The 12,111-nt window shown below is 34.2% G+C and overlaps 1 protein-coding gene across 1 annotated transcript in view; it reads left to right on the top strand.

Moving 5' to 3' along the window:
- Positions 1 to 10,961, top strand: part of LOC142317910 (uncharacterized) — a 29,827-nt gene extending 18,866 nt beyond the window's left edge. Inside the window, exon 5 of the mRNA XM_075354450.1 lies at positions 10,896 to 10,961. Within this exon, the coding sequence (XP_075210565.1) occupies positions 10,896 to 10,961 (66 nt within the window). The remainder of the gene's footprint in view (positions 1 to 10,895) is intronic.
- The last annotated feature ends 1,150 nt before the right edge of the window (positions 10,962 to 12,111 follow it).

The raw sequence follows: 12,111 nt of genomic DNA, 5'->3' as shown, positions 1-12,111 counted from the left end.
ATGTCGTTTTCTCTGTATCTTTCTTCTTTTGTATCTTTTACTGTGTTCATTTACAATAGACAGTAATTTGGGAATTGTGTGCGAATGATTGTGTGGTATTTTCTTGTCTTCAAACCATGAAACAATTTCTATACATGAAACATTTTTATATCGGTCACTAGCCACTTTATCTTTAATCGCAGAATGATGATGCGTTATCCATCATAATAACACAGCCTTTTTCCAAAGATCGTAACAAATTTACAAACCATTCTCTGAATACATCACCGATCATTTCTTGGTGGAAGTTCCCCGTATGCTTCGACCATAAAAAACGAGAGTAGTCTTTCATTAAATCAAGTCCAAAGCAATCAACGTGACGTATTTGAGTTCTGTAAATAAAGTAATAGACTGGTTCTAAAAAACTTTTTATTTACAATCCAATTAGACATGGACTCTATAACCTTCGAAATATTTCCCTTGAGATGCCACGCAACGCTTCAAACGGTTTTCTCACAGCAGTGTTGGAACTCAGAAACCGGAATATCCTTCAGATGGTCGGTAAATTTTTTTTAATGTTTTCTACTGTTTCAAAATCGTGTCCTTTGAGGTGTTTTTTTTCAAGTTGGGAACAGGAAAAAGTCGCAGGGACTCAAGTCAGGTGAATAAAACGGTTGAGGAACTACAAGAATGTTTTTCCGTGCCAGAAACTCATTAATTGAGAGTGCAGTGTGACAAGGTGCATTGTCATGATGCAGCATCCAGTTGTCTTTTGATGGCTGGTCTCACGCGGGCAACTCTTTCCGCAGTCTTTCAAGAACTTCTCGGTAAACATATTGATTTACATTCTGTCATATAGGTAAAAACTCCTTATGGAAAATGCCATTACTACCGAAGGAACACATTAGCATGGTTTTGATTTACTCATTTTTGCTTTTTTGGGATGTGGTGAGTTTGAAGTATGCCACTCCATGCTCTGGCGTTTTGTTTCTGGGTCGTACTCAAATATCCAAGATTCGTCACCAGTAATAATAAATTATTTTAGAAAATCAGGATGTTTCAATTCGCCCTAGAAGATCGCGGCACAGTTCCACCCTTTTGTTTTTCTGTTCAACAGTGAGGTTCTTCTGGACCAATTTTGCACAAATTTTTTTCATGTCCAATTTGTTTGTCAAAATTTGATGGGCTGTGGTACGGTTTAAATTCAATTATTCTGCAATCATTCTGACAGTTAATCACCGGTTGTACCGCATCAAGTCTCTTATTCGCTCAACATTGTCGTCACTTTTTGACGTTAATGGTCTTCCAGAGCGTGGATCGTCCGCAACTGATTCCCGGCCATCTGAAAATGCTTTAAACACCTAAAAATTTGGGCTCGTGTCAGAGCGTCATCTCCGTACACCTTTTTCAATGTTGAAAAGGTTTCAGTAGCATTATCGCCAAGTTTAACACAAAACGAGATACCACAACATTGCTGATCATAATTAGTATCACTTATTTTTGTAACGCACAACAAAAACTTGTTTCACGAAAAATTTGTTTATATCTCACGTGGCAACAATAGACTATAAATATTAATACCTGATATAAATCAGCTGTTCATATAACCATATGTTTACTAATTTAACTTTACAGTGTTGCCACTTTGGCTGCCAAAAAACATAGTCTCATTACTACTTTATTTAAAGACCTCGTAATTAATCGGGATCCTTTCCCAACCGGACTCTTAAGTCCACCGCTGCTTGTTTAATTCTGCCAGATGTATTTCTTGAAATAGTTCTGGTTGACCCACGTTTCATCTAGGTAAATTATTGGTCGAGAATTATTTTTTCTAATTTTGTGCATTTTCCTTTAAAAGTTTATCCGAAAAAGAACAATTTCAGACCTCTTCATCAATTTTTTCAGACCTTTTTTTAATTTTTCAAAAGTTTCTAATTTTACAGCACGTCGGATACTCTCTTCTATCGTAAAATTCTGAAATGGAACGACGAGCTGTATCTTTATTAAAATCTCCCAGATCGGCAATTCAATTTATGTAAGGAATTTTTTTCAGAGACGATTCAAAAGAATTTTCGCATAATTCTCCCTTGGGCTGATGCATTTTCATAACCTTCTCGACAAACATTTTGTACAGTAAGCACTGATACAGCGGATATTAGAGTCGCTTACTTCGTAACATAAAAAACTTCCTTATATAGAGTCATTCACGGGAACCGGATGTTTTTGAAGTGGGTTGTACTCGGGCGTTCGTGGTGGGAGGGGCACGTGGCTGGTGTCTGACGTTTCCTTTGTTCATAGCATTTACATTTTAGTCGTTGAGATGGAGCCGTGGACGCTAGACCAACGACTGTACGCGTATGACAGTTTTGTACGAAATGACGAATCCGTAACTGCTGTTCAGCGAGATTTCCGCCGTCAGTTTAATATCCATCGTAATGCAAGTGTCCCTTTTCGTAACGCAATATTGCGATGGGTAAACAATCTTCGAACAAGTGGTTCAATATTGAAGAAAAAACCACCGGGTCCCCGACGAACTGCTAGCACTCCGGAGAACATCGAACGAGTAAGAGAAGGCATTGTCAGAAGCCCACGCCGCTCTATTCAGAGGCATTCAGCAGCGCTTCAAATGAGCACAAGTACGGTAAGACGAATTCTGCATACAGACCTGCATTTCCATCCTTACAAGATAGCCATCGTGCAGCAGTTAAACGAGCAAGATTTCACGCAGCGATTACAATTTTGTCGACAAATGCTTACCATTTTTGAAGAAAATGAAAATTTGTTATTGTTAATGAGTGACGAAGCCCATTTTCATTTGAATGGCTTCGTCAACAAACAGAATTGCCGGTATTGGGCAGAAAGAAGCCCACATCAGCTGCACGAGGACCACTTCATAGCCCAAAGGTGACTGTCTGGTGTGCAATAGGGAAGGTCGGTGTTACTGGACCATATTTTTTTTTTTAAGAAAATGACGCTGCCGTAACTGTAACAGCTGATCGTTACATTGCGATGTTGAATACGTTTTTCATCCCTGAGTTACGAAACCGGGTAATCGATTTTCAAAATGTGTTATTCCAGCAGGATGGAGCTACAGTGCACACAGAGAGGGCAACGAGGCTGTTCTCCGTAACTTGTTTTCGGGACGGATCATTTCCAGATTCGGCGACATTCCTTGGCCCCCTCGGTCCCCCGTCTTGAGTAGTTGTAATTTTTTTCGTGGGGGTTTATGAAATCGCGTATGTACAGCAATAAACCGCGTACATTGGAGGACCTAAAGATCGCAATTCGTCATCACGTCACCCAGATTGATGTAGACATGTTGCAAAGAATTGAGGCCAGTTACCGTGAAAGGCTACAACAATGTATTGCCCAAAATGGACATCACTTGCCGGACATAATTTTTCGTTCATGAGTAAGTAACAAATGCTTTGATTTAACAAGTGTTTCAGTGCCAATAAAACTTTTTTAAAGTAAATATTCAATTTTTTATGATTATTTTAAAAACATCCGGTTCCCGTGAATGACCTTGAGCATTAGATTTGCTGTGTATAGCAAATCTAATCCGATTGATATAAAATTGTAATATGAACTGGGCGAAATTGTATTACAAGACAAAAGTTGCGTATCTGGTGACAAACATGATGTAACAACGTCTTTTAATAGTAAACATAAACTATTTAAAATAACAATTAAACTGAATAATATGAATGATAATTATGCCAGTTTTTTTATTCAACAAAAGATTTTCCTCTGTACATGACTGTTTATTCAATAACAATACAAAAAGGAATGAACTAGTTCGATCGTGAAATGTATGGGAAAACACAATATTTTAAAATGAGAATTTTATTATGTATGTAAAATACCTTTAGCAGGGTTATTGAAAAATTTGATTCCAATTTTTGTTATTTAATTGTCTATTGAAAATGCTTTATTTGTGTGTGGGCTTATTAGATTTCTGATCGTAGTTAATGATTGATGTGGTGATGTGCTGGCCGTACGCATTCCGCGCTGCTGCAGAATACGACAGGTGGTTGACGAGAGGAAGTTGTGTGACCTTCACCCGCAAGATGATTTCAAATGTATTTTAATACTAACACTAAGAAAACATTTATTTGTGGTATATTCAGTTATGCATGCACATATAAAGAGATTTAATATGGTCAACTAAAATTAATTATTCTTTTACTGTTTGCCCACAACGAGAGTAAAGCCAGTTATTTTTACACGAACTTGAATACTAGATCGTGGATACCGGTGTTCTTTGGTGGTTGGGTTTCAACCCAAAAAAACACTTCATTCACATACATACACTTCATTCACACTCATACATATCATCCTCATTCATCCTCTGCAGAATTATCTAAACGGTAGTTACCGGAGGCTAAACAGGAAAAAAGAGAGAGAGAGAGTAGAGCTCTAAAGAATGCAGTAGCGACAAGCTGCTATAGTGTGTGGGAGAGACAGACGTTACATACATGTGTGTGAGAGAACAGAAAGATGAAGGGGACTGCTACTTCCCTCGGCATGTATCATACCGCAACTCTATTCTCGTGCTGGCTAAACAGTAAGGGGGTATTTTAATTTAAAAAAATTAAAATTTTATTAATTATTTTATTTTCAATTATAAAAATGTCTTTCCAATAAAAAAAAAAACATGGTGCTTTAATTTCCTGTATGTGCTCACATTTTTGTTTTGATGGAAGCGGAAAAAAATTGAACTACAACTGTGTAATAAATTGTATTTTTTCCCTATACCCCTGCATTGGATCAGCAATTAAGCATGGCTTAATGTAAGGGCGTGTCCTTTAAACTCAAACGGCCCTTCCCGTCTAACAACTGTTTGTCCGGCTTGATAGGTCGGGCTGCTGGTTGGATCTTTTGTTGTTTTATTGCCCACTCAAACAGGGGATACCATAACTGGCCCCCTGCCAGTCTAGGTCTTTTCATTGCTCACTCAAAGAGAAGCTGCTACCACTGGCCCCCCCGTGTCAGTTCAGGTCTTTTCAGAGCTCTCTGTAACAGCGGTTACCATTTATGGCCCCCTGCTGGTATGGGTCCTTTACTTTTACCCCAGGTGTTGATTTCTCTGAAGTTTTAGGGTTCGAAAGGATAAATTTTATTGTGTACTATAAACAGTACGTCATTTACATTAAAAATGTATTATACTTACATTGTTAAAAAAGTGTAACTATTTACATATAGTGTAAATAGTTACACTATTGTGTTATTATTTTTTTACATTGTGTTAAAAAAACTATTGTAGACATAAGTTTTTTGAAATTTTATAAAAATAATTAAGCATAGAAGCTTTCCTAATATGTATATATTAATTCTTTTAATATGTGTAATTAATATTCTTTTAATACGTGTATTAATTCTTTTACTTCATTATATTTCAGTTCTCAGTTCTGTGGTTTTGTCTCTCTGTATGGCTTTTGGGCATGTGTCATGTATTTTGTTATATAGTCAATTAATGTACGATACCATATTTTGAAAAAAGTTTTATTGTGGTTTACAGTTAGAACTTTTAGAACTTTATAAAGTAGTTAGTTTATGTGCGAGTAGTTATGACTGAATTTAAGTTTGTTATGAAAGGTAAAAGTATTCGAAGACAGGCTGATGAAATTGTAAACAATGTGTATGATTTCATGAAGTAAGAATCTTTAGCTGTAGGAAAATTAAAAAATGACAACCATTTAATTGCTAAACAGAAGTGTGAAGAGAACTGCAGCTGCCTGTGACATTTCCAGGACTTGGATTTATAGCCTTAGGAAAAAAAATAGAATTTCTTCGATTCGGGGAGGGCCAGAATATTCATTCATTACTTTGAAAAAGAAACATTTTAAACCAGTTTCCAGATTAGATGATTTTGATAAAGGTGTGGTTTGGTGGACTGTGATTGAATTTCACTCAAAGACAGGGGAGCTGCCAACAGTTAACAAACTGTTAAAAAATTGAAAATTAAGATTAATTTTAACAGCAATGAAACTAGTTAAGAAGAATTAGGTTTTAAGTGGCGCAAAATAGTAAACGAAAGGAAAATTTTAGTTGAAAAACATGATATTAGACAGAAAAGGATTTTATATTTGCAGGCAATCAGTGATTTTAGAAAATGTAACTGAATATAATGTCTTCACCACTATATGGAACTATTTTCTATTTTCATTTAATGAAGAGATCGTATACTTAGATGAATCCTATGTTTTATATTCTCATTCAACGACAAAATCATGGGCTGACGGCAAGGGTGCAGGTCTTCATTTACCAATAAATAAAGATGAACACTTAATTGTAATTCATGCCGGAGGTGAAACAGGCTTTATTTCAAATGCAATGTTAACTTGGACAGCCAAACCAAAAAGTGACGATTACCATGATAGCATGAATACAAAAAAATTATTTGAAATGGGCTGAAGTAAAATTAGTTCCTAATCTTCCTCCTGAATCTGTAGTAGTTATTGACAATGCTACGTATTATGATATCCTTTCTGAAAAACATCCAGTATCATCAAGCAAGAAACAAGACATGACTGTTTGGTTATAGAAACATCATATTCCAGTTTCGTCTCAAATGCTTAAACCACAATCATATGAACTAATTAAGTTGAATGAAAGTAACAGAAAATGATACCGATTTGATGAATTGTTGGAAAGAAGTTGTCATCATGTTCTGCAGTTTCCATCTTACCATCCTGATTTAAATCCGAACGAGATGGTATGGTCAGAGGTGAAACGACGTTGCGAGCCTAACACAGTGTTTAAGATGTCAGAAGTGCCGAAACTGTGTGAAGATTAAATGAATTCGATGAGCGACGAACAACGGAAACCTTACTTTGAAAAGGTTAAAAATTGAAGGTGAACATTGGAGCCAAGAATCGTTAATAGATTTTCTGACAGAATCTTTCACTGTCTCTTCATGTATTGACAATAATAATAGTGGCAATTACGATGAAGATAGTGATTACAGTCTGGAGAGCATTCTAGCTGAGGAATTAAATGGATAATTCATTTTCCAGTAAGTAACCAAAGTTACAGTAATAACCATCTAAAGCAAAATTTAACGTGTAATTAGTACTGTAATAAATAATATTTTGTAATTTTAGAAAATATAACTGAATACAGTATCTTCACCACTGTATTCAGTGATGAAGACACCACTGTACCACTGTATTCAGTGGTGAAGATGTTTCATTCATTTTTTATAAAAAGAACAAATAATTGTTCTTTTTCTAAAAACAAGTAAGGGGGATTACTAAGAGCAAGCAGCTTGTTTTTACATTAGTTAATAATTGTCACCACTCCAAGCTTGCTGTTACTTGGCAGCAACTATATGTTACTGCTCTCGTCTATTGTTATCAGTTGTAAAATATTCATGCTTCAAGGCGGTTTAGTTTCATTGTCTGCAATTGTGTTTTTCTAATATGCCTTACTCAATCGAGGAAAGGTTATTTGATATAAGATTATTAATATAAGAAGGTCATTTGTGTTCTGAATCCTTCCAAGAAATGTATCAAATATTTGTAGCAAAATTTCCGAATGCCAGAACGGAACACAAGGATAGCGGAAGATTTATAATCCCCTATTAATGTCAAAACCTTGACAGCAGTCTCTTGCTGCTGGGTCTTTTTTTATATTGGGTGGATATTAGTTTATTTATTGTTGGGCTTATATTAGTTTGGTTTATGTATGGAATTGTAGATTGCGTTCCAAACCTTACAGATCAAATTGAAAAATTGTTACTTGGGCTGACCTTGGGAGACAAGTGATGTATTAGTGGCTCTTCCTGCATGATTCCCTTTCAGTCCATTCACTGAAGGCCTATCGGTGCTAGCGACTTTGGGGTCTTGCAGGAATCCTCCTTGTTGGAGGATGCATTGCACTCCCTTCACTGGAGGAAGTTGCACATGCTAACGATGGATCTAAATTGTAAGGTAGAGAAAAGAAGGGTGGTAAGTAAATCCAAATACCAGTATTGCAGCAGAAGTAGCGTATATGATTGTTTAAGAAATGGTGAATAATGGGATTGGTTTCAAATTCAAAACAAAATAGCCAATTTTCCATTAGAACTTTAGAGACCACAGCTGAAAATTCAAAGAAGAATTTCTGTATATGTTATCAGAAGCAGAAGCTGAAAAGAACACATCTTGCTGTAAGATTCTTTGTGATCTAAATTTGAAACTATATCGTGTAAAAACTATGAAACAAGATAACAGACAAACCAAAACATCTTATTAGTTATTACGACCAGCTTCTCAAAAACAATGTGGATCGATAGATAAACCCAATACTGTACTTCATGTCAGACGAGGCACAGTTTCATTTATCTGAGCATGTAAATTCACTGAAAATCCTCACCAGATGTTTGAGCGTCACTTTCACAATGAGAAAATCTGTGTGAGATGTGCTGTTTCGGGTAATCATATAACGGGCCTATATTTTATATATTATAATTAATATTATTAGGTGGGGTTTCACAAAGTTATAGTTTTGTAACAAAGGATGATACAGATATTAAGTATATATAAAAATGAAGAGATTGTATACTAAAGTATTTATACAGAAATGAGGAGAAAATGATATGTATCAGGTTTTTGATACATATAACAGTTCCAGTATTACTGCATGCACCATGTTTTACTAGATCAATTGTGTTAAGCCTGTTGGTCACCATGATTATATTACAAAGAAAAGTTTACCAAATTTCAGTCGGTTACACCAGGTAGGTGTGGATATTATCATGTGTTTAGTAAAGGACCATTACATAAAAAATGCTATTTGTCAATTGGAAAAACAGCGTGGAAGACTATTAATCCTTGTTTATGATGATCATCATTTTCTAATAAGACTGTTTAAGCTGTGTGAAGAAAGTTTCTTTCGTAGTCTAAAAAAATCACTATGGAAGTGTTCTGTAGTATTTGGCACACCAAAACTGTTCACAAGATTTAACAGAATGACTATGCTTTATGGTTATAAAATTCAGGTGTTGCATAAAACTTATGTGTAGGAAAGAATTAAATGGTTTGAATTTGCTACAAACATTGTGAGTAGGTTAGATCATATTGGGAGTTTTTAAAGAAGTTTATTTTCAGTGAAGAAGCTAAGTTTCATGTTTTGGTATGATGAGCAACAGATGAATCAGACTTATTGATCCATTTTTAGTGTTTAATGATGACGATGTTTTTTAATGAAATGTTTTAAAAATTTGAAAGTTTTTCTGCATGTTTTATCGAAGGGAAAATGAAATTTTTTCAGTAAACTGCATTATATATATTCTATATGGTCTATATATATATATATATATATATATATATATATATATATAAATTATGTTTGTCCCGTATGCATTCCTATACACCATTCATCTGATTGCGATGAATCTTTGGTGAGTTGCTGTGTGCATGCCTGAGAAGATTTCTAAATTAGTTTGGACCAGCTAGGTGGCACTGAGGTTGAGATATTTCGAAAAATTGTGTTTATGGACTGATTTGGCTCATATTCAAAATATATATTAGTTACATGAAAAGAAAAAGTTTTGCAAAAACTTTACCCGCTAGGTGGTGCCAGTGTCGAGATATTTACAAAACAACAAAAATATACAAACAGACTTTACAGACAAGATACATATTACAAAATTTTACATTTTTTAAATTTGTCTGGAAGATATCGCAAGCAAAATAGAACCTAAGCAAAAAGAAAAAACCTGATGATCTCGCAGGAAAAGTATCTAAGCTCTGACACCTTTTCTTAAGTGTTCAGAAAAAGGACTGAAAAAGTGCATTAGTGAATAAAGTGTAAAAAACAAAAATAATTAAAAAAAGTGTTTAACAAACTTGCATATGGTTGCATAATTAAGGTAATAAGAATTTATTAAAAGTTTGTGAGTTGTGCGCACACCTGCAAAGGTTTTTGAATTAGTTTGGATCTGCTAGGTGGCGCTGGGGATTGACATATTTTGAAAAATTGTATTTATGGTCTGATTTGGTTCAGATTTGTCCAAAACAACAAAATATTAGTCTATACAAAATTAATCATATGTAACCATATTGCGTAGGCAAAGCCACGATGGGGATGCTAGTGGTATGTAGATACAGTTGTAATTTTTTTGAAAGCAATCCTAATAAAAATACTTCCAAATATGATTAAATATGCGTTATAATTGCTTTCATTTAAAATATAAGTTTCAACTCAGAAATAGGATATGTCACATTTAAAAACAATAATTGCAATTGCTGTTTTTAAGAGCGCATCTTAAAAACAGCAATTGCAATTATTTTTTTTAACAGATGGTAAGTTTAAAAATTTTGGGGGGACTAGAAAATTTTTAATTCTCAATGTGGGTGGTGGTGAAAAAGTTTGAGAATCAATGAATTAGATGGTGGGTGAGTTGCCTGGCTTCCATGATCTCCAGATGTTAATGCTGTGGATTTCTATTTTTGTGGTTATGCAAAGACAAAAATATTCTCTGTTCAAATAAGAAACTTGAACCTTTTAAAAGAACAAATCACTGAAACTGTTTTGTCTTAAAACAAATTTTCTCTGTTATGATAGGCATGAAGTTGAATATTATTTTAATCTCTGCTAGGCAAGCAAAGGAGAGAAATTGAAGTTTATAAAACAAGTAAGATTTTTAAAGAGTTCCTGTTGATCTTCATTTTGACATAAACATCACATCTCTGTCTTACTTTGTTTGAAAATTATTTCTGTTTGACACCCCATCATATTTTTATGAACACTATATGTACTGTATGGAGATAGCATGAAATGAATGGTTGTGCATAATTTTTCAAGAAAGGTAGAAAACCATGAGGTAAATAAATCAATGTTAACAGTTCAAAAAGTTGAAACACACTTCAAACTACAATTGTGTTTTGAATGTAAGTACTTAAGAAAATTCTATTTCATGTTTGTTTCAGATTATTGGATCAATTATTTCTGTATATTTTGCTTTAAAGAAAATCAAAGAAATAACAGCTGAATGATTATTATGATTAATATATGATTATTAAGCATATTCATTTATAATTGTACTTTTATTGAAAGTTTAAAAACTAATTATACATGTAGAAAGTTGCTCTAAAGATTAAGAGAAATAAATATAAATAAAGTATTAAATTAAAGTGAACTTTTATTATTATAAATGCTTAAATACAATAAGATCTTGGGAATATTTTTCGATTACTAATTAGTTTTAAATACTTAGGTACTGAGTTTCCATTATATTTCATCAAACAAATTTTTTTGAATTTATTTAATCTTTTGTTATGTTAATAGCATTTTAAAATGTTAATTTAAACATACAAACTTCTACTATGACAAACTGAACCAAGCTTTATAATAAATTTTAAAAACTTACTTCAAAACATTCTCAGTTATGTTTACTACTAAATCCAGTTTAAAACTCATAAACTATAACCCCTCATGAGTTTTAAACTGGATTAAATTATATTGTACTTCGTTTCAGTTGTATTTGATGTTTGCAGTCATCAGTAAGGCTAGTAATAAACATAACTGAGAATACTACATAACCTGCCCTTACTAAGCCTAGAATAGTACTATTCTATTATACTAAGCCTACTAAGCCTTACTAAGCCTTAGAATAGTTCAGAACTCACCTGGAAGACAACATGGTAACACTCTGCCTCACGCCTACTCATCTTGAATAACAATTGACAATCAACCTTGAAGGCTACCTCTGCCATTTGAGTATTCTGATCCCATATGAGAATCATTAACTCTTCCTCAAATAAACGTCCATCAGTATCTTACACGATGATCTTAGGATGCCTCTTCCTTTCATGTTGGTTTTACTTACCTCGAGGGAGTCAGAAGTAACTTTATCTCTATTGTCGGCAATGACAGCTAGCTTCTTTGTATATTTCAAATTCTCAGGTTCAGTGTCTGTCCATTACCAGTGTTTGGGATATATTCTCGCAGCCAGTTACAGATGCTGAGGAATTTCTGCAGCTCTGTTCTTGACCCGGGAGTCTTGTGATTGATGATGGCCTGTAGGTGCTGCTGCTGTAAAATATTACCTGTAGATAAGCCTGATCTACAAAGGACTGGAATGCAATCCTAAAATCTGTCCAACTTAAAATAAAAAAATATATATATAACCGCTACTAAAGATTA

The sequence above is a fragment of the Lycorma delicatula genome, chromosome 1, assembly GCF_047948215.1.
Source record: "Lycorma delicatula isolate Av1 chromosome 1, ASM4794821v1, whole genome shotgun sequence".
Lineage (NCBI taxonomy): Eukaryota > Metazoa > Arthropoda > Insecta > Hemiptera > Fulgoridae > Lycorma > Lycorma delicatula.
This window is presented reverse-complemented; position numbering and strand designations above follow the sequence as displayed.